General features: G+C 41.2%; 1 protein-coding gene across 1 annotated transcript in view; it reads left to right on the forward strand.

Moving 5' to 3' along the window:
- Window positions 1-27,138, forward strand: part of otog (otogelin) — a gene marked incomplete at both ends in the record, with an annotated part of 50,530 nt that overhangs the window by 2,733 nt on the left and 20,659 nt on the right. The window contains 29 exons of the mRNA XM_083901051.1: window positions 111-165; window positions 2,888-3,065; window positions 4,270-4,368; window positions 4,445-4,602; window positions 5,806-5,927; window positions 6,001-6,209; window positions 7,169-7,299; window positions 8,111-8,217; window positions 8,697-8,806; window positions 9,147-9,272; window positions 10,286-10,394; window positions 10,722-10,768; window positions 11,345-11,490; window positions 12,192-12,324; window positions 12,778-12,955; window positions 14,590-14,714; window positions 15,028-15,240; window positions 16,615-16,780; window positions 18,297-18,371; window positions 18,598-18,641; window positions 18,763-18,928; window positions 22,703-22,810; window positions 23,521-23,659; window positions 24,132-24,266; window positions 24,365-24,511; window positions 25,491-25,610; window positions 25,957-26,073; window positions 26,365-26,521; window positions 26,629-26,655. Of these exons, the coding sequence (XP_083757177.1) occupies window positions 111-165; window positions 2,888-3,065; window positions 4,270-4,368; window positions 4,445-4,602; window positions 5,806-5,927; window positions 6,001-6,209; window positions 7,169-7,299; window positions 8,111-8,217; window positions 8,697-8,806; window positions 9,147-9,272; window positions 10,286-10,394; window positions 10,722-10,768; window positions 11,345-11,490; window positions 12,192-12,324; window positions 12,778-12,955; window positions 14,590-14,714; window positions 15,028-15,240; window positions 16,615-16,780; window positions 18,297-18,371; window positions 18,598-18,641; window positions 18,763-18,928; window positions 22,703-22,810; window positions 23,521-23,659; window positions 24,132-24,266; window positions 24,365-24,511; window positions 25,491-25,610; window positions 25,957-26,073; window positions 26,365-26,521; window positions 26,629-26,655 (3,647 nt within the window). The remainder of the gene's footprint in view (window positions 1-110; window positions 166-2,887; window positions 3,066-4,269; window positions 4,369-4,444; window positions 4,603-5,805; window positions 5,928-6,000; window positions 6,210-7,168; window positions 7,300-8,110; window positions 8,218-8,696; window positions 8,807-9,146; window positions 9,273-10,285; window positions 10,395-10,721; window positions 10,769-11,344; window positions 11,491-12,191; window positions 12,325-12,777; window positions 12,956-14,589; window positions 14,715-15,027; window positions 15,241-16,614; window positions 16,781-18,296; window positions 18,372-18,597; window positions 18,642-18,762; window positions 18,929-22,702; window positions 22,811-23,520; window positions 23,660-24,131; window positions 24,267-24,364; window positions 24,512-25,490; window positions 25,611-25,956; window positions 26,074-26,364; window positions 26,522-26,628; window positions 26,656-27,138) is intronic.

Consider the following 27,138-nt stretch of genomic DNA (forward strand, 5'->3'; position numbering starts at 1 on the left):
ACATCCAGTGTTGGGGCCGGGGGGTGCGACTGGGGGGGGGGGGGGGGGGGGGTGGAGGGGTCACCTGTGACCAGGAACAAACCCTCTCCTTGTTCTCTATGTCCCAACAGCGGGAGCAGGAGTATAAAGCAGCAGAAATGGGACACCGCTTCCCAGGGAGGGCAGGTAGGCCGTTGCATTGAGCACTGGTGCTGATGGAGCAAACACACAGTCAGAGATAATCCAAAAAAAAAAAAACCTGCAACACTCGCACCTAAACACACACCTGGAGTAGAGTCAAAAAAATATATAGTAACTATTTTTATACAAAAACTTTTACACAATGTAATTTTTTTTTATACAGAATGTCTACATTTCACACACTGAGTTTGATGAATTTACAATTCATACACTGACATTACCTGTGTTTGTACTGACTGAGTCCAAACTATCTTTGAAATATCTGTAAATCTGTGCACAAACACATACATTTCCCATGAGGTCTGACTGAGCACAAACATAGATGACATATCTATTTATATATATATGAACTGAAAATGGGCATTGTTCCCTTGACTGATGTGCCCATTTTGTGTGTTTGTGTAAGTGTTTCCCCCCTCAGACACAGACGTATGAGTGAGTCCCTGCAGGGATATACAGTAGCTGCTCTGTTGTCTTACCCTTCTTCTGTCAATGCCTCTATCAGCCTGAATGTGTTTGTTACTTTTGTCTGTTTTTCCTTTGGCCCATCAAGGCGTGAGAATCTGCTTATTAAAACATGGGCGATTGTAAATGAACAAAACAATTACCAGTTATGTAGCAATAGAGAGGAGATGTATCTCATGTCAGTGTAATGTACTTTGTTTCAAATTGAGTCAATGCATCAGGACATCTGGGCTGACCTACACTCTTAGAAATGAAAGTGCTAAGTAGAACCACATAAGGTTCTTTGGCTTGTCCTCATTGGAGAACTCTTTTTGTCTCCAGGTAGAACCTTTTTATAAAGGTGCACTGTTTTGGAGGGTTCCACCAAGAACCCTTTTAAAACCTTTTATTCGGGAAAGGCGTTTTAGAGGGTTCTCTGGATCAAAATGGTTCTTACTGGAATCATTACCGTTACCAAGAACCCTTGGTTATTGGGGAAAGGGTTTTTCAGAAGCAAATGGTTCCAAGTAGAACCTCAGCCCTTGTAGAAGAACCCTTTTGCAACCCTTATTTCTAAGAGTGTACTGTTGTATTTGTGTTCAACCTGCTAATTTCCTTTATCTGTATTGATACTGATCTGCGATTAATATTTCATCATCACCCCCTCACCCAATCCCCCCTACCCTCCTGTTTTGTTTATCCCTTGTGGGATGAAAGCATCATAGTGCCGTGGTTTCTGAATGCTGATGCAAATGCCAATGATTTTTGATAACAAAGCTGCATTTATCTTCTATTTACTATCTGCCTATCAAAACTCAACAATTATCACATCTTAGATATTCATTTTTGCCTTAGGTAGCATTAACAGCGTAAAACAAAGACCATTCTGAACACTCAGGGATTTTGGGTGTTCCATATATTAATCAACTATTTATTAATCTGTCACATGAGAGCAGAACTTGCTTTTCTTGACATTGTATTACACTCATGGTATTAATTAAAATGATCAGGCTCTGTAACATGGATTTAACTCTGCTCTCTTAGCAGCATCAAGACTTATTTGGAAAATGATAATTTAATATATTAGTTTGGATAAAACATTGCTCAGTAGGATCAGATTAGGGCTGTAGTATGAGTGAATGGTCTCAACTGTTGCATGACACACCTGCTAATGCAGTTTCTTTCCTTGAAGGACCTCCAGACAATGACCGATGGCCTAGAAAGCAACACATCATCCTCAAGTCATTCATCGGTCAGCCAAACATTAGTCACGTACAACCTGACGTCCTCCAGCACAGAAAGGACACTGTCACCCTCATGGACCCTCAGCTCTGTCCAGTCATCTGCAACCACAACAGCTTCAAGAACACTATCATCAAGCCAATCACCAGGCAGCACACCCTCGCCCAGAAAATCAACAACTATCAAAACATCAGCCAACCAATCACAAGGCAGCACACCAGCTAGTGAACCATCAGCCAGCACAGCACCATCAAGACAGTTGCCAACGATAATACCAATCAGTCAATCACCAAGAGAGACAGAAGTCTTTAGCCAATCATTGACCTCCACGTCATCAGCCAGACAAGAACCAGGCAGCACACAAGCTAGTCGATCACCAAAGACTACAACACCATTGAGCCAGCTTACAAAAATAACCCTAGATAGTCAATCACCAGGCGGCACAACACCAGGAAAGATAGGAGTTCCTAGCCAGTCATCGACCACTCCGATATCAAACACCCCATCAGCGAGTGTAACACCATCCATTCAGTCTTCGACTAAGATAGAAGCCAGCACAGTAGCAGTCAGCCAATCACCAAGCAGAAAAACACCAATTAGCCAACCACCCCAAAGAACATCATCATCATCATCCAGAAAAGCAACAGAAACCCAAAAACCAACCAGTACAGCACCAGCTATTCAGTCATCAACAGGCGCAGTAAAATCCAACCATTCACCAACCAAACAATCACTTACCTCTACAGCAGCCAGCCAAACACAAGCAACCACAACACCAGGCAGTGAGTCGCCAACAACCACAACACCAGCCAGAGAACCACAAACAAACACAACACCAGCCAGAGAACCACAAACAACCACAACACCAGCCAGAGAACCACAAACAACCACAACACCAGCTAGAGAACCACAAACAACCACACCATTCAGCCGAACACCAACAACCATAGCCAGTGAATCACCAACAACCACAACACCAGCTATTGTGTCATACAGCTTAACAGCTCATACCACATCACAGTCAAATGTGAAACAGCCTGACCAGTCTCGGACCAGCTCGGAACAACCAAACCACTCGTCATCTGGTTTATTGTCACCAGTTAGTGGATCATTTTCTCCAGAGGAGCATCCAGCTAATAATTCACTTCACAACAGGCATGTGAAGGAAACCCTGAGGTTGTCATTGCGCAGGAGTCCAGGTGGGTTTAACAAGGATGTTGAGTGAGTGAAGAAGCTTTGTGTAAATGATGATACAGTTAAGTCAAGGCAGAAGTAACAACTGGACAAAGCATGGATGTAATCAAAATCCATACACTTGTTCCTGACCAAAAAAGCCCCCAAACTTTATTACCTGACCAGGTGATGATTCAGGCCCAAGCTTTTCCTCAGACTAGTAGCCAACACAGATTCCCTGGTGGGTAAAATAAAATAAGAGTGAATCATATGTAATTTCATCCTGATGCTGTCAAATATGGGTTGAAAGTGACCAACAGTCCAGCTGTCTGTTTGACAGAGTGAACAGCAGGCAGGTAGTTTTTTTATGTTCAGGTATCACTATACTTTCCCCTCCACAAACCTCGTTATAGTACCTGTGCTTGTGTGGGACATGGCTGACTGGGCAGACAAACCTGTAAGTCCACTGTGCAGATGGTGTTAGCGCAGGATGGGGAGCCATCATTTGGTGTTTAGTGGTGCGTTCAATGACTGGGACGTTTGTCGGAGCCTCGCTGTCAGACAGATGGCAAATTTTGCTTAAGCATGTGGCCGACTGATTCTCAAACGTAGTCATCTGAGTCAGCGGTTCTTATTGTTGATGTGCGTCACAGCGGATTACAACATGGGCGACTGGATGTAACAATTTGTCAGTTTCCAACTGTTTTGAGTCTTTTTCATAGCTTCTCCCTCGTCAATGTTTGCTAATTTCACAGCTTGTTTTGATAGGAAACAACAGCTTTACATTTTGGGCTACACTTGGGCTAGGTTCTATGTTCTATTCATTGTTTTCTGTCTTTTTATAAACCCAATAATCACAGATATAGTTGGATAAAGTAGTATAATTATTAAACACATTTTCTGTGTGTTTGCTACACTCTTAGAAATAAAAGTGATAAGTAGAACTATATAAGGTTCTTCGGCTTGTCCTCATAGCAGAACCCTTTTGGCCACCTGGAACCCTTATGGAGGGTTCCACAAAGATCCCTTTTAAAACCCTTTATTCAGGAAAGGGGTTTTAAAGGGTTCTCTGAACCCTTTTGGAACCCTTATTTCTAAGAGTGTATTTGCACAATAAAACAAAGTTCAATTTAACCTAAAAGCCAAAAGTCGTTGCTGTTATTCTTTGGTACACGTTTCTAATGAATCATTAATTATATAATTGTGTGACAGTTGTTCTTCTCCCATCAGAGCAATGTATGTCTCCATGCCTGAACGGAGGACAATGCATTCAGTCTGACACATGTGACTGCAGCTTGTATCAGGCGACTGGACACAGATGTCAGACAGGTAAACTACACACAGTATCTATACAACACAGTGAAAAACTGCTCTGACAGTCGTCTTTTTCTCTCATCAAATTCAGTCCCAAATCCTGGATTCGAAAGAGAGATGACCTGCAGAACGTGGGGCCAGTACAACTTTGAGACCTTCGATGGCCTCTACTTCTTCTTCCCCGGCCGATGCACGTACACCTTGCTCAAGGACTGCGAGGAAAGCACGCAGGCCGGCATGGTTGTTCAGGTTAGTCCAGTATTTTGATGCCTGATTCCAGTTGTGGAATGTTTGAACTCCTGTTCCAAACCACCGTCCGTCTTAGCCTGAGGATAAGACTTGCTCTGATGATTAGTGAAAGCTATCTGGTTATTAGAGTCAATTACCGTTAAATACCGCAATTACCCGCTATGCCTGGAAATCATCTGCATCAGACTGAGACTTTGTTCCTCTGAGAGAGCAACAGATACTGTAGCTGTGGACGGGAAGACTAAAACCAAAGTGGGTAATGTAAATATCCATATATGCATGATGATCACTGAATGTACACTGACATCATTACTAACACCAGGTTTTTCATGAACAAAAACTGCAATGTGAGCAGAAAGTGAGCAGAGACTTTTTTTTAAAATAGATGACTTTGTCCAGGAATGCCTTAAAAAAGTTTTCATGGCCAAGTTCCAGCATTTATACCAGGTTTTGATGCCCAGTTTTCTTTGTCTACAGTTTTTTTTCCCCCATTTGTGCATGAGCTGGTAGTTATTTGCTGCTCTGCTGCACCTGCTATCTATAGAAAAGATCACTTTGTGAAGCACTTTGTGACATCTGCTCATTAAAGTACTAGTACTATAGGCTATTATGAATAGCATTAGAAACCTACACTCTTAGAAATAAGGGTTCCAAGAGGGTTCTACTACAAGAGCTGAGGTTCTACCTGGAACCATTTGCTTCTGAAAAACCATTTCCCAAACAAAGGGTTTTTCAAAGGGTTCTTGGTAACGCTAATGGTTCCAGTAATAACCATTTGATCCAGAGAACCCTTTAAAACCCCTTTCCTGAATAAATTATTTTAAAAGGGTTCTTGGTGGAACCCTCCAAAAGGGTTCCAGGTGGAACCTTTACAAAAAGCACAAGCCAAAGAACCTTATATGGTTCTACTTAGCACTTTTATTTCTAAGAGTGTAGAAGGGTCCAAGTAAAATGAAACATATCACTCTTTAATGTCAGAACTAAAAAAAAAATCAGATGAACTATAGATTCAAAGCTAAAGGTCATGGTGACCTCATATTTTTGTGAGTGCAATATGGAAGGAACACCTGTAGGGAGTTCAATTACATTTGATAAAATCACTCTCTCGGCTTCAAGGATGAATGGATAAATAACACTCTGCACTGCAACAGTTTTCACATGAATGGTCACCTACAGTTCTACTTTGGATCTTCCTGTCTACAGGTCCATAATGACCCGGGCTGTGGCTCCGCCCCCTACACCTGCCAAAGATCGCTCAGCCTCTTCCTGCCTTGGGAGGGTGAAGTCCGGCTAGACGCCACCAGCGTAACCTTTAATGGTCAAAGGTCAGCAGTGTAACCCAGGAAAACATCTTGATAAAAAACGCATCTATTATATTATCTTGGTCTCTGGCTTCAGGTTGCAGCTGCCTCATCACATCCACGACCTGCAGCTGGAGCAGATCTCCCAGTACGTTCTGGTGACGCTGCATCACAGCTTCACGCTCGCCTGGGAGGGACGCAGCGGTTCCGTCTACATCCAGCTCAGTCCGGACTTTGTGGGCAGAACGTGCGGTCTGTGTGGAAACTTCAACGCAGACGTCCAGGATGACCTGAGGACGAGTTATGGTGGGGTCATTTCTTCCGTCTAGATGTGAAGCTACTGTAAATGAAGCTGTCGATTCGTTTAAAGTAATTACGGTGCGACTGCGGTGTGATGTTGAACGTCACTTATCACTCCGACGATCTCACCATGTGGCTTATAGGAACAGCTTAGCTTGTTTTAAGTTCTGTCTCATGAATCGACCTGAACATGCATGGTCAGATTGTGATCAGTAAGCACTTAGCCACAACACAAAGATTGTAATCTGATCAGTACAATTGTTCAAGGATTTGTTCAGTGACACTTTTTTACTTCAGCAACAAACGTGTGGCTCCACTTACGGTCTAAATATAGTAGTGTAGGAGCAATGACAGAGATGGACTTGACTTTTTGATTTAGAATTAATCAAGAAGCAGTGTCTTAATAGGGTTGATATGTTGGATATGATTATTATTATCACAAGAATAAGTTCACTTCAACGTCACTTACAGCCTAACAACAGCTCATCAGAACTGCATCCATTTAAAACTGTGTCATTTTTAAAGCAGGTTGGAGTTTATTTGTTTTATTACTGATTGTTCTGTGTTCTATGGAAATCAGGAAACAATTTATGTGTTTTTGTGTGTGTCTTGCATTAGGGTAGACTAGAGTAGTTCATATTTTAGAATGTTCTGGTAATCCATCACTTTTTAAATCAGTATCACGGTGAATACTGTTGATGTTACAAAAATAAATCACATTGTCATATCCGTCATATCCTAATTGTTCTGCCTTACTTATGTAGTCCAATTCCAGGTATTGGATAAGTATTGCACCTTATTGCACCTTCAAGTACAAGTTTGTGTCCCATCAAAATCTGAATGTGAAAAAATATAACATGCTCTCAATAACCTCCCTCTGGGTTAGGGTAACCGACCTGACTGTCCTTGAATGCACCAGTTAAATACGCGCTCTCTGTCTCTCATCCTTCCTCTCTCTCCCGTAGGTGTGCTGACGAATGAGATTGAGATGTTCGGTAACAGCTGGGTAGAGACGGAGCCTCACCAGGCCCAATGTCCCATGGTGCCTTCAGGCTTCTCCTCACCCTGTGCTGCAGTTGATGCTCACGTGCTGTTGGTAAAGAGCCTGATAAAAACTTAAGCAGTAAAGATAAAGTATTTTTACTCTAGCACTAATACTAATACAGTGAGAGAATAAAGGCGTCTATTCTATTCTATGAATATTTGAAAACAAAGTGTGTTTTTGGTTTGCATTTTTTCTTTCACTAAAACCCTAAAAATACAGATACGAAACACAGTGTCTAATGGAAAAGTAGAGTTTTTAATTTTGAAAGTACTTTATTTTAATTGTTATTATTTAATGTGATTTTAAATGTTTATTGGGAATTACCTGGTTGAATTTGTCTTTTTCTTCTTTGGTGTTGTACACATTTGACACTGTTCATGTTGCCTTACTGCCTATTTTAAACCTTAAAGGTGCCATATGTAAGAATGTGGCCAAAAACGGTTACTACATTCAAATTCAAAATACTGAGGTCTTTTAGGTTTCGTTTTCTGACGTAACTGGCAACCCGTGGTTGCTCGGCAGCTGAGACTCTACTGACTGCAATGATTGGTAGACGGTGGTAGGTGGCGCCACATGCCAAAACATGATTTGCAGTTTGCAAAAGATTTTTTTTAATGCAAATATTTTGGCTCTACTGTTGTTGTTGGTGAGTTCAGTTTGTTATATGAACATTATTCCTGAGTCTCTGTGACATATTAGGAGGATTTTATGACCAGTTGCTTTAGATTTATTACATAATGCACCTTTAATGTTAACTCATCCCTGCCTCTATGTGCCCACACTCGAATATAAATCTGTTCTTCTTCTTATTGGAATAACGAGGAAAAACTTGTTCTGTTTTGCCTGTTTTTCATGTTTGCAGAAAGTGGAGGAGGTGTGTACGATGCTGCTGGATCCACCGTTTCGGAGTTGCCATGACTTTGTCAGCCCACTGTCGTACATGGCCAGCTGCTCCAATGACCTCTGCACGTAAGAGCAACAGATTCACATCCACTTTAATGACTCCAGAGAGGAAACAAGCATTCATCTCAATAAGCAGGGTTCACCCTATTGAAATAACTTTCCATGTCCATGAAGAAGACCGTGAGCACCCTCTGGTTTCTCATTTGTGTCTTTTAATGGCTTTGGTCCATGAACATGCGCTCCCTCTGAGGGTAACTTTAGCCTCGGCAATCTGTTGGCTGATTGGGAACAGACACCAGCTGTAAAGTCAACAGTTTTCCCTTTTCACAAACTAATTCACCATATCAGAGTGTTTAGACGTGTAAAATTACAACAAAAGCTTTTTTTTTTTAGATATAGTTTGCATATTTATTCATCCACAGTCTGATAATGTTATCTCTTTGAGGTGCTCACTTAAAGATCATTTCAGTCTACCTGGCTTGGTGTCCACAAAGTCACCTGGCTCCTCTCAAAGCATTCCTCTCTGTGTGTTTCTCTGTTTAAAGGTCGGGTCCCAGCGGCGATGTGGTATGCCAGGTGTTCACCGAGTACGCCCGAGCCTGTGCCCACGCTGACCACCCACTGCACGACTGGAGGCGACACATTCCTCAGTGTGGTACGTCGTCCGCTGTGTGCCACCCATGAAAGCAACACAAACATTATAATGTGTGACCTCCTTATTTCATACGAATGCGTCCATAAAAGTCAATTACATTTTAAAATGTATCGTACATAGCCATAATTTATTAGTAAGTATCAGTTATCATTTATAATTTCCTTAAAATATTATCCTGAGATTGAGCTTTATGATCCCCCCCCCCCCATGATTTACCTGCAATTGGCTTGGGGTGTTATCTTTCCTATATACAGATATATATATATGTATATTTATCATATATCAGTCTCTGCAGAAGAAAGTTTCTGACATATTTGCGATATTTCATTTCTGTGACCAGCGAAGCAGTGTCCTCTTGGTCTGCAGTACAGGGAATGCATCAGCTGCTGCCCGCGGTCCTGCAACATTGAAAGAACGTGCATAGACAGCAAGCTGGCCTGCTTGGACGGGTGCTACTGTCCAGATGGTTAGTTTTAATTCATATCGTGTCTAATGTAGTCCAATTTTTTTGCATTAAAAAAAACAATGAGACTTGTGTTATATATTGTTTAGTAGTGTACTTACATTACCCACAACTTTTCCAGCACCCTTCATATCCATAGAAATCCATGTTTCTGATTCAATTTTGGTCATCATTTATTGACGTCATCCGCTATTAACTACGTTTTTTAACTTCCAAGGCAAAGCAAACACTCTCCCAAAAAGTAACTCAGTAAGTTAGTAAGTGAGTTGCTACATTGTAAAAGGAACTAGTCACCATGGAAAGTAACTATTGCATTACTTTTTTAAATGTTCAAATATGTCAAAGAATTTGGATTATCCCCCCCCCCCCATGAAACTTTACATTCAAATGTATGAATATTAAAATATATTTCATAAATTAAATGGACACTTAATAGTCACTTATCAATTATTAATTAATAGAACACATTGTAAACTAATCTGCACTATGTTAATGTTGCTGTGGGACAATGTGAGACAAGGTGCCTATTAAATGTACTTATAGATATTATCATCACTATGCTTCTAATTGTACCACAATTAAACTGTTCGAAAAACGCTACCTTAGAATTCGCTGGCCTTGCCATCTCTGCGCGTGTCTCTTGATTGTTTGCGTCATCATTGGTTGGCCAGATGATGTGAAAACAGCTTAAGTGAGCTTAATTATAGTATCTGTAATCATTACAACTGGCATTGTAACAACTGAAAAGTAATTAGCTAGATTACCCCATGACTGAAATAAATAACACTGTTTATTTTAATGTCGTGATTCACATCACTGTCTGCCAGTGAAGCTCTTTCTGTAAAGCTGAAGCTAAATAAGACAACAAATCCAATCATTCCAAGTTCCCAATGTCGTGAAACCGCAGGTCTTTTGTTATTGTTTTGATTGAGCAGAAATGACATACTGTGCATTACTACTCCATTACTGATACTTCCACCTATCCCAAATATAAAGCTATCTTGTCCCTTTTTCAGGTCTGATCTATGAGGATGGAGAGTGTGTGATGCCGTCTGACTGTCCCTGTGAGTACCACGGCATGTTTTACCCCTCTGGACAAACTCTGCAGGAGGAGTGCAACAACTGGTAAGCAACATATAACGTTTCTCTCAGACTGTGATGAAGAAAGAGAATTATGGCTCTACAGTAAATGCTATATTATTTATATAATATCCTCATCTTGCTGCCTTTTGACCTTGAACATGGACCCCAGGTGGACATGTCTAAGACCTTGTGAGGCCATGTTGCTTTACAACATAATTGTTGTGCAGACTCCGCGCAGTCTGTTTAATCTCCTCAGATCTGACCACCTGGGTGAAATGTGTCCAGTTTCTCAGCTAGTGAACTAGCCGATTAGTTCAGCTCTTCGTGTTCCCAGAGCCACCTGTGGACATCTCTGCTTTTTTGTTTCAGCACATGCGTGGGTGGAGTGTGGAACTGCACGGACTACAGCTGCCCAGGTTTGTACCATCACACAGAAGTACCAAACTGACCTTTCTTTGAAGGGGACATATTATGCAAAATCACCTTTTTCATCATTTTAATACTTGTATTTGGGACTCTGGAGGCCCTATGAGTAGGCAAAGTGTGAAAAAAGATGACTCACTCATCTTTTTGTGGTCCGACAGTGCACAGTGCAGCACAGAGTTCTACACAAACTTCCAGCCTCAGAGGATTTACGTGTCCAGTGAATAAATAATTATATATATGACGCAAATGTGCCGGCTAGAGTCCGCCACTCATAGCTTTTCCAAATGCTAACTTCCGTTAGCTGCCGGAGCCTCAGTGACGCTGATGTAGTTTCCTGTGTCTCATTTGCATATTTAAAGAGACAGGCACTCAAAAACGAGCGTTCTGAACAGGGCTGTTTTGGCAGAGTGATTGAACTGCTGTGGTGCTTCATCCTTAAGGTATTTTGACCAAAGCATGTCACAGACATGTTCATTAGGACACCAGGGAATTAAGTTCACTTTGAGAAATAGGGTATAATATGTCTCCTTTAATAAGAGAAACAACGTTTTTATACTTTTCTTCAGGCGAGTGCTCGGTCACTGGCGACATGTTTTTTCACTCCTTTGACGGACGGCTCTACACCTTTCCTGCGACATGTCAGTATGTTCTCGCCAAGAGTCGGAACTCAGGAAAGTTCACAGTCACCATCCAGAATGCCCCCTGTGGAGCCGTGAGTGTTTTTCTTTTCTTTTTTGCTGTCTCACATAAGTGCTTTATTATCCCTGCTGAGTTGAGGTCGTTTTGTTCAAGAGGTGAGTTGAGGAAATGTCTTGATCAAACTCCGGGTAAGATAAGGATGAAAATTAGAAGAGACTTCTTCTCGTCTCCACTCCGCTCTCTCCAAGCCTTTAATCTCCCATCAGCCTTTGAGCTGCTCAGCAAAGCGAAGGAGGAGGAGACGGAGGGTGAGATATAAGATGTCCCCACTCATCATAGCAGGGGCCCAAGACCCTCTAACAGCCAACTGAACTGGATTACCTTATCTAGCCTCTGACTGACAGAGCTGTGAATGGCTTTGTAGTGAAGCGGGAGGTGAAGAGAGGAGCTGGGGGGTGGGTGTGGGGACTTGGACAGAGAGAAGGTTATGTGAAAACAGGAGGTGAATGATGGGAAGAGTAGAAGGGGGGAGGTGTGGGTGCTAGAACCTTGTGGCTGTGGGGATCTGCCACTTTTGAAAGAAACGATTTACAGAGGCGGATCGCTTACTGTCTCAGATGCGGCAGAGTAAGTAATGGTAGTTTTACCTTAAGTGATGGACTTAAGTGCAGTTTTGAAATTCGAGCGTTTCAGGGTTTAGATTAATGTTTTTTTAAAGTTTGGTCACAAGTTTTGTCCTGTATCCTTCATCAAGCCGTCTCATCTCAATTGCAGCATTTGGATGGCGCCTGCATCCAATCAGTTAACCTGGTCATTGATGAGGATCCGAAGACAGAGATAACGCTGAGTCATGTCGGCGAGGTCTTCATGGCCGGACAGTACCACATCTCCCTGCCCTATTCTGACGGTAAACTCCTCATCTTTCATCAACGTCCAGCATTGTTCACGTCCAGCGCCCCCCCCCCCCCGACTCTCAGCATTCTGAGGATCATGGCAGACAGGGATTGAGTGACAGCTCTGCTATTGAACTAAAAATTTTCCCAATACTTAACCGCATTGTATTGCACAAAATGCTTTCCCTCTGAGTATTCCTGCCCTTTTGTATGTTTTGTGCTGACTTCTGTGAGAATGATCTGATATTTTGGCTCCATCAGCTCAATTCAGCACCATTGCTGCAACAACTTAGTCTCCGTTACACATATGCATAACTGCAATCTTCAAAAGACAATAACATGATAACAGATTGGTGATTTTTGTTGTTGATTATTATTCTTCCTCTGTTTGCCTTCATGAACAGAAACAATATCACGTTATTTGTTTGTGGCGTCATACATTTAAATGCATGAATGTCCTCCTGCAGATGTTTTCCACGTCCAGGAGCTGTCGTCCATGTTCCTCCAGGTAAGGACGGCGTTCGGTCTGCGTCTGCAGTACAGCTGGAAGGAGTTTCGCCTTTACCTGCAGGCCGACGAGCGGTGGAAGGACAACACGGTGGGGCTGTGCGGCACCTTCAACGGAAACATTCAAGATGACTTCCTGTAAGTGTGTTTCGGCTGACATTTAACCCATCCTGTGGCCTCTGTTAACTTCCCATCTAATCGTGAAAGGAGAGAGCAGTTAGAGAGGCAGAGAGGCAGGTGATGGTGAAGTGCTTTCTCTCACTCCGTCTCACACTCTCTCTCTGTAATGCACACGGGTTGGGCAGCTCAGCATCAAAAGCCTCACTCTCTGATCGGCTCTTTAAGGTGGACCAGATGAGCACCCAACTGGACACACCGTTTCAACAAGGAATTTAGTGTTCGCGGAAAAGGAACTCCGCTCTACCGTGTCCTAATGGCCGACTGTAAAGTGCGGATGTTGTCGAACAGCTGTAAATGGATATACATTACAGTCGGTGACTCAAGTGGTCGTATGCTCCGAGAACTCACTTTGCCAGAAGTCCTCAAGAAAGTGTTTTACTGATCGTTAAAACTGATTAGAGCTGAGCAGTGTTGAATTGAGAGTACGCCATTCGAAATTAACTGCTGTTGTGAAGCCCAGAGATTCATGATTTGACTGAGATCATGTCAGTTTTTGCAACTGTTGGATGATACCAGATGGTATTCAATCATATGTGCCATATGTTAACGTCCCATTGAGAGGAAAACAATTAGTAAAATTGATAGCATCTTATTTTGAAAAAGACATTGAAACTATTCGCATGTTTAGTCGGCTGTCCACATGGACGTCCATTCCAACAGAGTTCTTTTTGCAGCCTGTGGCTAACTGCTACTTCCCACTTGGACTTCACTTTTCAAATCAACAGACTAAGTTCATTTGTATTTCTATGGTATACATCAACTTTTTGGAGTAAAGATGGGACTGTTTACTGCAGGACTGCAGATAGGAGCAACTTAATTTCTCATTTGCTTTGAAAAATACTCCCGCTTTTACATCACCTTCCACCTCCCCACATTTCTTGTCCTGATTCCAGATGCACTAATTTTTGTTTATACAGTAAGCTTGAAAATCGTGTATCCCCAAAAAATAAAAGTGGTTAATGTTATTCATCCTCTTAGATTACAAGCATAGTTTTTTCAATAGGTCTTTAAATTCCAAACAAAAGAAAATGTGGTAGAAATGCAAGTTGTTTTTTCCCTTTGCCTTTTTTAACCCTTTAAGGTATTACTCAACCATTTGGGCGACCACACGCTAAGTCACTATATCTCATTGAAAAATCCATCAAGTTGAACTCACTAACACTTTAATGTGACTGAATGTTGTACTTTATGAATTATGAAAACCAGGTTTATTATGAACAGACGTCTCAACCGTTTGGTAGAGGCCTGTATCTGAAATACTGTAGGGTCTAAAAAAAAAAAAAAAATGCTTTCTTTTGAAAGTTACCTGCAATTTCTTGAAAATTTGAATTTACATGAATCCCCCATCGGCGGTTGTCAACCAGTACTACGGATAAGTAGTTTTGGATAAGCAAGCATTTGCCTTTGACTGACAATGTTGACAACTGGGAATTGGGTACATTATTGGTACTGGTTATTTAAACAGTAAAATCAGAAAGTAGAGATAATCACCACTCAATGTCATTGTCATAAGGAGGATAACTGCCTGTGTGGCTTCAATATCACTTTCAAATGGATGAAATGAACAAGAGCTGTGTTTTGTCCTCCTGCAGATCTCCGTCAGGTATGATAGAAAGCACTCCCCACCTGTTTGGAAACGCCTGGAGAGTCTTGTCGGCCTGTACGACCAGCCTGAGCACACCTCAGCTTGATCCCTGTGACACACACCAGCAGGCTGGTCAGTTTCTCTTCTCCCTGTTTCATGACTCAGCATCTCCCATGTGGTCCCAAAACTTTATAAGTTAAAGTTAAAAAGTTATGTGCTAGTTTCAACAATGTTCAATATGAGATTTCTTTAGATTTAGAATCTGGTTTTCTGATTTTTTTTCCCCCTTCATTTCAAGCATAGATTTAGTGTTATGTAAGAGTGCAGCTTTCCATTCATTTTCATGATTAACTATGTGACGCTCAACGAAAGAGCTTCACTTCACCGGCCTGGTGTGTGTGGTGACACTCGGCCTCACCTGTATCGTTGATGTTCCCCCGCGCAGTGGCCTACGCCTCGAGTATGTGTGACATCCTGAACCAGGATCTTTTCTCTGCCTGCCACGAGTACCTCAGTCCGACACCGTTCCATCAACAGTGTCGCTCCGACACCTGCAAGTGCGGGACGCCGTGCTTCTGCTCTGCTCTCGCCCACTACGCTCACCACTGCCGCAGATTCTCTGTCATCATTGACTTTCGATCTCACATACCCGACTGTGGTGAGTGTTGTTTTTGTCAACTATAATTCAGTTGCAATGCAAATCTGGGATGCTTCATGGTACCAAGAGCTGTGCATTGCGAAACACACGTTGAATATTGTGCTGTATGCTAGCTTACTAGCTCGCTAATAGGCTGCATATTTAGATGGGTATCTTTTTAGCGGAAACACTGAAGATATATATACACATATATGTATATATATATATATATATATATATATATATATATATATATATATATATATATATATATATATATATATATATATATATAAATGACATTCTAATGTTTCATCAATGTATCAGTTCATTGGTAAAATGATAAAGATGCCCTCATGTGGAGGATAAAGTGGTAGAAAATGGATGGATGGATGGTACAGAGTTTGCAACCCAGTCAGAACAAGGGCCTTTTTGCATGAAGTTTGCATGTTCTCCCCTTGTGTGCATGGGTGTTCTCCGGTTTCCCCCCGCAGACCAAAAACATGCAGATTTGGGGATTAGGTAAATTGGACACTCTAAATTGACCATGAGTGGATGGTTGTTTGTCTCTATGTGTCCCTGTGATGGACTGGCGAACTATCCAGGGTGTACCCCGTTTATCGCCCTATGCCAGCTGAGATTGGCACAGCACCCTCCGCAACCCTGATTTGGAGGATAAAGTGGTAGGAGATGGATGGATGGATGGTCCATACATTTAAAATAGACACTCATTAGTAACAGCAATCTTTTACCATGGGTGTGTAGTCATCAAGTAGCTTCAGTGAGGTTTCCACCGGCAGTTTGCTTAGTGGTTAAAGCATTATACTCTGGTGTGATCAACACAGGTTCAACTCCCATGTTGTCCCATGACGTCCCATGACTTTTACACACTATTTTTTATGTCATTGTCTGTAACTTACACTCTTAGAAATAAGGGTTCCAAAAGGGTTGTTCTACAAAGCTGAGGCTCTACCTGGAACCATTTGCTTTTGAAAAACCCTTTCCTGAAGGGTTTTTCAAGGGTTCTTGGTAACACTAATGTTTCCAGTAAGAACCATTTTGATCCAGAGAAACCCTTTATTCTGGAAAGAGGTTTTAAAAGAGTTCCAGGTGGAACTTTTATAAAAAGGTTCTACCTGGAGCCAAAAAGGGTTCTCCTATGAGGACAAGCCGAAGAACCTTATACGGTTATTTCTAAGAGTGTACTGCCTATACCCTTTAGCCCTAGCCTTAACCTCACTCCTTCTGTGGGCCCTATCCCTAACCTCATTACCAACTAAATATGTACCTATGGGTTGCATTCAGGGATTGGCCAAAATGACCCATAGTTACGTTTCAGTTGGAGGACGGGTTGGTTCTGGTGTAATAAAAACTTTGAACCTTCTTTTCTTGCAGCGGTCACCTGTTCTGGCAACATGCAGTACGGCACCTGCGTGTCGTCCTGCCAGAGCCGTTGCTCTGCCCTCTCTGTGCCGCAGCACTGTGGGGACGAGTGCGAGGAAGGCTGCGTCTGCCCTCAGGGATCATTCTACAACCATCGGACACACACCTGTGTCCACAGGTAACACTGAGGAAGTTTTTGAGGGATGCCTCTAAGCAGGAGTTAACTAAACTAACTCAATCTCCTATCATGCCTATATGCATCACTACGAGACACACATGCGAGCATTAGCATTATTGCATTCCAATTCTGTTGTTTTAGTGTCATGTTCAGAAAACAGGATTGACTCAATGGCCCTATTCTGTATCGGAGCAGCTCCAGCTCTGCCTGCCTTGCCGTTGTGGGGGTTGTGCAGCCTATTATATGGCACTCGACCAAACAAGTCCTCTTAAAGTGATATTTGTATCTGCTGTGAAGTTTAGGTCAGCCTTTAAGTGGAAAGCGCGGTGTCTTTTCTGCAGACATTACAGAGCCAGCAGACCTTGTTAATTGTACTCTCCCTTTTAGCCTGCTCTGCCCCCGACGACACCAAGCTTAATTCCTCTTAAATGTCCCAGGTTTTTACATCCTAGCGCAGTGTGGTGCCTTACTTACCATGTGATAAAGTTACATTAAGGAATCCTCTGTGAAACCCCCCTTTCATTCCCACTCGAGCCGGGGACGACACAGATATCTGATAACCAGTGAGAAAGAATTTGTAGTACAGAGGCTGATGTGTGCCGCTGGCCTATATGTTACAAAGGCTTTCAGCCTCTGTTAAAAACAGTTAACCACAATATAGGTGCACTTTAATGACTTTGATTTTTTTAATCTTAATTTCATGAAATTGTTTTTTTTGTTTTTTTTTTGTGGTTTGGTTATGATGTTAAAAATATAATTTCTGCATTAAGACATTGTAAAACTATGAGACTTAGTCAAAAATTAGAGAACACACATTCACTATTAACTAGGTGCTTACTAACATGAATATAAGTAACATACTAGCCCTTTATTAGTAAATATTAAGTATTATTATTATGTATTAACAAAAATCTTAATTCATGTCGTAATAGAAGTAGAATAAGGTTATGTAGAATAAGGTGTTAATATGTGCTTTATGATAAAGGGCTAGTATGCTACTTATATATAGATATATGTTAGTGAGCACCTAGTTAATAGTGAATACGTGTTCCCGAATCTAAAGTGTTACCAAAAATTGAATAGTAAAAACATTTCTAACACTGTTAAAATGCATACAATCCACATTTCTATTCATGGTAATGGACAGTGTGTCATTTTGAATGCCATTTAAAGAGATATTTGGTACGACTAGTGGATCATGATAATTGGAAAGCGCTAACGCACAGTGGAACCAAGCAAGATAATAAGACAACTTAGTCTATAGTTTGATAACTGGGCAAACCCAGAAATGATTTAATTACTTAATGCAGTACCGTGCATACTGATACATATCTGTAACTCTTTAATATTCTTTCAACCGTAATGAGCAAACGGAACAGTGTTTGTGATCTGTGTGCCTGATGTGTACCTTTAGATGTAATATTTCTGAAGATTTTGCCTGGTTTTGTCAGTACAGCTAATACACAAAAACAGTTGTTACAATAAATACTGTACGTGTGTGTGTGTTGTTTTTCAGGAGCGAATGTCCCTGCAGTTTCCTTGGAGCAGATTATGAGCCGGGAGATGTGATCATGACGTCAGCAGGTGTTCAGTAAGATCCTCTTTCCTGTTTCTGTCAAGTATTTCTTGTCATAAAGGACAAATTCTCACTCTGTCTGTCTCTTTTACAAGTTTTTGTTCACTGTCTCTATAGTTCAGCAAAAGGAAAACTCTCTATAAATCTATTTGATTTCATGAATATTCCTAAATCACCTCTCCACAGTATTGTTGTATTTACTTCCGTCATGTCGGGCCACCTCTGTTTTTTTTGCCTGCAGACTTTGCCTGAATGGTAAACTGGTGTCTCAAACAACGGACATTGGTAGGTCACTCAGTTAAAAGCTTAACTTCTAAAATATGGAATGATTATTTCTCAAAGACACTGTGGAGCATTTCTTGTATAGTGTCTTGCTAACCTGCGATTCCTTCCTTTATTCTTGCAGACAGGTTGTGTCCAGCAGGTCAACTTTACCAGAACTGCTCCGAAGGGGAGGATGACTTCCTGCCAGGAAGGGGCGTGGCCTGTGAGCGCACCTGTGAGTCATACTTGCTCAACCTCACCTGCTCGACACATGAGCCCTGTGTGACTGGATGTACCTGCCCCCCCGGGTGAGTGACATATTACCAGTTATTTATGAATCATTGTGTATGGAAGTTCATGACAATCCTGACCTTTTTCCTGCATCATGACAATTGCGTATTATCAAAAACCATTCAATGCATCACTGGCAAATACGTTTTAGTCCGTTACCAAAATGTGGCCCTACTCTGATTCCATGTACTATGAGTCAATATGAGTCGATTTCACACAGTGTCGTTGCACCTTTCTAAAATAAGGACTATCACAGAAAAAAAACATGTTAAAAAAGTAACATAAAGTATAAAAAAATACTAAATATGAATGGGCTGTTGCTCGATTTGAAACACAAAGTTACTTTTACATTTGTAGATCATTTTTGCTGCTTTGACTCCTCAAAGCAGATGGTACACTCTCCGAAATAAGGGTTCCAAAGGGGTCCTTCTACAAGGGCTGAGGTTCTACCTGGAACCATTTGCTTCTGAAAAACCCTTTCTTCGGGAAAGGGTTCTTGGTAACGCTCATGGTTCCAGTAAGACCATTTTTATCCAGAGAACCCTTTAAAACCCCTTTCCTGAATGAAGGGTTTTAAAAGGGTTCTTGGAGGAACCCTCCAAAAGGGTTCTAAGTGGAACCCTTTATAAAAAGGTTCTATCTGGAGCCAAAAAGGGTTCTCCTATGAGGACAAGCCGAAGAACCTTATATGGTTCTACTTAGCACTTTTATTTTTTGGTGTTTGGTCAGAAACTTCATTTTGAAAGCTGTTTGTTCATGGCCGATATTTTTTTTTAACGGTCGCTAGATTTTCCACAGCGGACAAACGTCCTTAAAATCCACAGATGACGTGGGCAAACTTCGTGGAGTGAATTACAGTCACCTGATCCCTCTAATCGCTTCGGCCTGCAACGCGGGTTAAGTGGTTTCATTCTGTGACATTGATCAAGAGTCATCCTGATTACAAAATGAACAGGCGGGGGTCAGTTTAAACATATGCTAGCTTTGTACACTGCACAGATTATATAGTAAATCTGATTAATTGTAGCTCTGTGCCAAGAGAGACAACAGTGGTCTTTTGTCTTGCTGTTTTAGAGCTTGGGCATGCTGGCGACATCACGGAGGGCTGTGTGTGTTCTGCGTAATTCTTTAAAGGCAACTCAATTCAAAACCAGACAATAACACTAAAAAGTATATTTTGATGCCACAGGGCTACAAAGTGATGTTTACAGAAAATCACACGATAGGATGCACACATTAATATGCAATTAAGTCCATAAATTAGTGCCCTGTGCTACTGAAGTGCTTTGTCCTATAAATAGCAGCAGTTTGGCTTTTCTGCCTGTTACTCAGACACTGCAGTGTATCATCTGACGTAGTGAAACACACACAGAGGAAAAGGTCAGTTGTGTCCAGAGATTCCTCGCAGTCACCTCTGCCAAACCTCACTGGTGTGATTCATTTAATCCCCCTTCACCTCTTTAAACTCTGTGATCGTCGCAACGACAAGCCGTGCAGTCGTGGTACGTGACGGTGTTTAATAACTCCCTGAAAACAGGAGAGTTTATGAAGTAAACTGATTTGGTAAATACATGGACACAAAGAGGTTTCATTAAACCTGAACATTCCCTGATGATAGCGACATGAAATGCAGTGACAGCGAGATTGGTAAAGGTTCACTGGGTGACATTGGTCAGGAGTCAGGAGTTATTTATAGATGCTCGTTTTTCACAGTTTTGAGGGAACTTGACAAGAAACATGTGACCTCAAGCTCAAACTGATGTGGTGGAATTGACGTGTCACTAACACATTTAAGCACAAACAAAACATAAATGCATACTGTATATATATATACATACAACACATGTACATGTAGATAAAATCTTTACAATTCCACCTCAATGTAATAATTAAGTAAAACATGTCATATGAGAAAAGGAACTAATATTAACTCACAATATCAAATAACCACAACTGTGTCCCATATCTTTGTTAATGCCAGGAGCTCCCATTAGGTTTGATAAATCATACATAGTATGTATAGTAGTACAGTTGTGCAGTAGAAGTACTATAGTTGTGCAGACTACGTTACTGTTCCTTTCTAAAGCAGACAGCAGGAAATAAGAATCTTGCAGATTCGTGTCACATTAATGCAACATTTAAATCATGAAAATCTATTTGTATCTCAATTCAAAATGATTCACCTGCTGCTGGACGTAAAACCACCAAACAGGAAATAATTAGCAGAGGTGTTGACAGAAGAACCACTTGTGTTTTCGTCCACAATGGCACACTTTGTTTATGATCGTCCACTCATTTACAAATTCCTCATTTGGTGTCATTAGTCCCAGTGAACTCATATGAACCTGGAATTTGAGGTGCAAAACAGGACAATGTGACATGTTGGAATTTCGTTTTGGTCACAGTGTGGACATAGTACCTCAACATCGATCTATGAGAACACTCTCTGCAGAATGACCACGACCTCGTTCAGACCTGGTATAAACATCCGTCCAATTTGTCCTCAGATCCAATCACAGGGGTCCATCCATCCATCCTCAGCACAGATTAGAGACCACCTCCTCAGTGAACACACTGGAGTTTTTTTTACTTTAATCTCCACCTAATACATTGATTTAGTATCTGTAACCACTGCCACACTATTTACACTGATCATCACAATTTTATCCTCACAAACAGACATGAGCCGCAAATCAGATCTAATCTCAAGTGGTTCGAAGCAGACTCATCCAGGATGCATCGTTATATCAGGATGTTAATGGTCTGAATGGGGCCAGTGGTGAGAGAGATTGTGTTGTCACACCCCAGACTTCTACTGTAGAAAAAAATAATCCTGGTGCTGTTGTCTTGTGCTGGGGTCAGTTTGTGCATTAGTGATCATGCAGTAGAGACACAATATTAGTGTGCTGCCAATTCCACTCAGCTGTTAACCCTTTAACACCGAGTTTGCACAAGTGCACTTTGCATTTTCCAATCCTTGTAGGATTAAACTTGATCTCTCGCGCATAACCTGACACAAGTCCACATTCATCGCAGGCTGCGTTCAACCTGCTGCACCGCATCATGGTCGTCACGCCATATAGCAAATTCTTCCACAGTCACTTTTTACGTCATCGGATGGGATTGAGTTCAAAATGAGAGCGCTTATGAGGATTTATTCATTATGTGCACATAGGTCAGGAGAAAGAGTGATTGTTGAATCTTTGATCAGAGTAATTGATACAGCAGCTTGGCGGCTGGATAAAGGGAGCTGTTAACACACTTTTTATCTGGGGTGTAACTCTACTCAGATGAACCTGAGGTTTGTGGCAGCACCATTCAGTGTGTCACGTCGTTGTCTGCAGCCTCACCAGTCGATATAACTCAACCCCCGAATATGACGAGATACCTATCTGCTTCGTCTCGTAGGCTGGAAAGCCAATGGAGGCATCCAGACAAAGACTGTTTCTCTCGCTTTCTCTGAGAATCCTAATTGTCTGGTTTTCTCATGTACTAACGAGTGTTACAGCGTTTCATCTGCAGTTGCTCAATAACAGATCACGCCACTGTTCACCTGCTACGACAATTAAGTATTTTTTGGCACCATATATTGGTAATTGTCCTGATTCCCAGTGGACAAACAAAGCAAAAGCAAAGACCTGCCTCTTCTGAGGTTAATTAGCCACGGTTACATGATTTAACCCAAGAAAGCATCAGAAAGTCGTTGGGTTGATCTCAAAATACAACATCCAGGCTCAATTTTCTGAATCAGCACAACTGAACTGTGGAATATATTTCATGTTTGTTCCCAGCTTGCTGAAACATGGAGATGAGTGCTTTGAACCCTTGGCCTGTCCCTGTTTGTGGAAAGGAAAGGAGTATTACCCAGGAGACCGAGTCTCCTCTCCCTGCCATGAGTGGTACGTTCAAGCCTTCTAAAAGTCAGATTCAGTTTTTTTTTTGCACTAATAGAATAGTCTGATGTTTAGTACTTTAATGCAGCTCTTTACTAATTCTATCCATTCTATTCATTGTTCAAAGTCAATGGATAGCAACCGGACTCTGGAAATGGAAATGGAAATTCTAGGAGTCCAGTTGCTACTGATTGAATGACCTTTGCTGTACTTATTTATGTTGCCTTCTCCAAACAGTATTTGTCATGTTTCTAAATTTTAAAAGTCATATTCTGGCCTGAATCCTTTGATTCCTGAGACAGTTCGAGCAGCACAAGTGGCCACTTGATATCCATAATTCTGTTATCACAGGACAGGAAAAAAAAATGTGCCTGCATGAAAACAGAGCGGGCCCTTGTTTGACTCTTTGATTCCCTCTGCTTCAGACTGTTCAACCCCCTGGTGAAAGGAAATGTCCTCCATGTGATCTCAGTCATTCTCTCGTCCCTCTAATTCTTCTTCGATTCATAGCCCAGAGAGGAAGATCTAGATGACAGCGTATAATAGCGCAACGAGCTGAGATTCAGCCTTTGACGATTCACCGGCCACTTTTCTGCCTACTGTAAACCTGAGGGTCTTGACAAAAGACGGCCATTAGATGTGGGGGAAAAAAAGGGCCTTTACACCAAGTAGGGACAAGTTGATGCTGAATCGCTCAGGTTTTGCTCTCTTTGTAGTGTTTGCCAGCACGGAACGTTCCAGTGTGTGTTTCGTCCATGTCCGTCCATGTGCACGGCTTACGCTGATCGCCACTACAGGACATTTGACGGCCTGCTGTATGACTACGTTGGTGCATGCAAAGTCTATCTTGTGAAGGTATTAAATGTGTTTAAAGCAAAAGAATGGGAACTGGGAATGTGCATGTTTTATAAATAATCAAAATACTTTTATAGACCATCTCAAACAAGTTAAAGGGATACTTCACCGATTTGAATGTGGCTTTGTATTGCTAGAATAGCAGAAGTATTTTTTTAGAAAATGTGCTTCCCTCCCTCAGTTTTTCACTGAGTTGTAAATAATCTGTTTTCCATTTTCAAAATGTGCCCTACTGTGACGCAAAACGCGTCATTTGACTCACAGTAGGGCACATTTGGATAAGGGAAAACAGATTACAAATCCACATTCAAATCGGTGAAGTATCCCTTTAAACTTGTATTTGCACCTTAATATTTGGGACAATGCATGTCAAAACTAAAATAAAACCAATATGCAGGCTTTTATTCTGAAGTAACCCGTGATTACAATCACTACTCTCATTTACATTTTATTTTTTCTTTGAACTTCTCAGAGTAGCGAGGGTGCGATGCTCGGTGTTACAGCCGAGAACGTCGACTGTTTTGACAGTGGAGTAATCTGCAGGAAATCACTAATGATCACTATTGGACGATCCTTCATAGCCTTTGACGATGACACTGGAAAGCCGGTAAGAGTCACCATCACTTCAACTGCCCACTTGCTATTGTCATGACAGCAACATGTAAGAAGAGTTCTATTAAAGTTGAAATGCTTTTTCTTACGTAGAATCCATCCAGTGTGATTGACAGGAAGCAGAGGATGCTCATGTGGCCGGCTGGATACTTCACAGTGATTCACTTCCCTGAGGATGATGTCACCATCCTCTGGGACCGTAAGACCACAATCCACATCCAGGTCGGGCCTCGGTGGCAGGTAGGACGCTGGTTCTGTTACTTTTTTTGTGGGATTGACATGCGATGATTAGTTTGGCATTTGAAACATTTTGCCATAATTTACAACAGAGGTGTCAAACTGGCCTAATATAGCATAATGACTTAATATCACGTTACAATGAAAACATGGTCACTTTGACAGTGAGCCGACATTCTTCAAAAAAACCAAAAAGTATCTCGGAATGACTTGAAATTTACCATCATAATAGTCGACATCGCTCTGAACAAGGATCCATTGAAAATATTTGCAAACCTCTTAAGGAATAATTTTAATGAATTTTTGAAATTCAGGAAATGATCCATTTGCCCTGATGCACTTTGACAGTGAGCTGACTTTCTTCTTCAAAAAAAAAAAAGTATCTCAGAATGACTTGAAATTTACCATCATAATAGTCGGCATCCGTTGAAAATATTAGCAAACCTCTTAAGGAATAATTTTAATATTTTTTTAAAATTCAGGAAATTATCCATTTACCCTGATCGGTTTGACAGTGAACTGACTTTCTTCAAAAAAACAGAAAGTATCTCGGAATTACTTGAAATTTACCATCATAATAGTCGGCATCGCCCTGAACAAGGATCCGTTGAAAATATTAGCAAACCTCTTAAGGGATCATTTTAATGAATTTTTGAAATTCAGGAAATGATCCATTTGACCTAATGCACTTTGACAGTGAAATTACTTTCTTCTCAAAAATACAAAAAGTAGCTTGGAATGACTTTTACCATCGTAATAGTCCCTGAACACGTAGACTATTCCTCTTTTTACTTTCCATTTTGTCCAAATGTTAATTTTGTGGATGCCAGGCATACACGTATAAAACCTTGCAAATAAAAGAAGCATATGGAATTTAAAACGTTTGTAAAAATAATTACAATAAAATCATACTGTAATATGAAGAGGACGTCAATATTTGAGAAAACATCCAGCTGAAGGGAGATGTTGGTGATGTGTTCAGGGGAAGCTGAGCGGCCTGTGCGGAAACTACGACTTGAAGACGGTGAACGAGATGCGGACGCCGGACAACATTGACTCGTCGACCCCGCAGGAGTTTGGCAACAGCTGGACTGCAGCAGAGGTTTGAGTCACCTGTATCATCCTCACTGACATTTCCAGCCACGCTTGTCATTGTGCTTGTTCCAGCACTTGTTCATGTAATATGACGCTAGTGAGAGGATGTTAGAAGATGAAAAGGAGGACAGTGTGTGGACATAGTTGGAAGACAAGCTTTGTAACCTCTGCCAAGGAGGTTATCTATCTTGTTGATTCTTTTTTGGAGGTAATCCTATTAAATGTTAAGATTTCTTTTCACTTATTTTAGTCCAGGATAGGGGTGAAAGATAGGGTGGAATTATGTCATTTATGTATGTTTTCCTTCCATTTGAAAAATACACTTTAATTTGTGCATGTGTGTGTGTGTTCAGTGTGTGAACAGTCCAGACATCAGACATCCCTGCAGCCTCAATCCCCTCAGAGAGCCTTTTGCAAAGCGGCGGTGTGCCGTCCTGCTCACTGAGGTCTTCCAGGCCTGCCACCCAGTGGTGAGTAACTGAATAACAACAACAGCCCTCAGTCGGAGTTGACTTCTGACTGTTTTAATGTACTGTGAATGAGCGCCAGAGTTTGAAATTGTCAAACTCCTGCTACAATCTCTACAGTATCGCTCATCACCTTAGTTTGAAAGGTGTTTTTAGATTGGATTAGATTAGACCTAATTAACCCTACCTTGGTAGAAATTCACTGGTTACTGCAGCAAATGAGTCAGATGTATAAAAGTAGCACAAAATAGGAACAGAATTTGCTTGATTAATCTGCTTTATTTGGGTCATCAGGTGGACGTTACCTGGTTCTACATGAATTGCCTGGCAGACACGTGTGCCTGCAGTCGTGGAGGTGACTGCGAGTGTTTCTGCAGCAGCGTGGCAGCGTACGCCCAGCGCTGCTGTCACCAGGGCGTTCCTGTCGACTGGCGCTCCCCGTCTCTGTGCCGTAAGTCAGACAATCTGTTTTTCGCAGGCTATGAAACTGACAAATTATGAAGCTAGACAGCTAATAAGCACATTAAAAACTTTGTATTTTATTTACTTTCTCTGCAGCTTATGACTGTGAATTCTTCAACAAAGGTATGGTAGTGTCTACATTTCCCCATCTCTACTACTACTTTTAATTTACTTTTCATAACCTACTTCTTGACCAACTCTGATTAATCAATTATGCTTGAATTGTTGCTAATTTTCATTTGTGGATAATTCCTTTTCCAGACCAGTGATTTATTCGTCTGCTTCTGCTTTTCCAGATGAATAAATAACAGGAAAATTAGGAATTACATTTTGATAAAACATTTAAATGTATACACTTGGTAAACACAGTAAATCTTAGTTTTTTCGTACATTTCTTACTTTAGTCGAATGGCAGTGAAACAGTTTGTGTGAATGTGAGAAAACAACAGTGCTTTCATTAAGTGTCTTCATTTTTATTTGCCTTTTATTTTGAAATCACTTTCAAGCTTAAAGTTTTGTGTAGAATTTAGATGACACATTATTTTCATTTGGGAGAAATGAAGGATAAAATACTTTTTGTTTTTTAGTGTACAATCACCTGATTGC

The sequence above is a fragment of the Microchirus variegatus genome, assembly GCF_963457635.1.
Source record: "Microchirus variegatus genome assembly, chromosome: 14".
NCBI classification, from domain to species: domain Eukaryota; kingdom Metazoa; phylum Chordata; class Actinopteri; order Pleuronectiformes; family Soleidae; genus Microchirus; species Microchirus variegatus.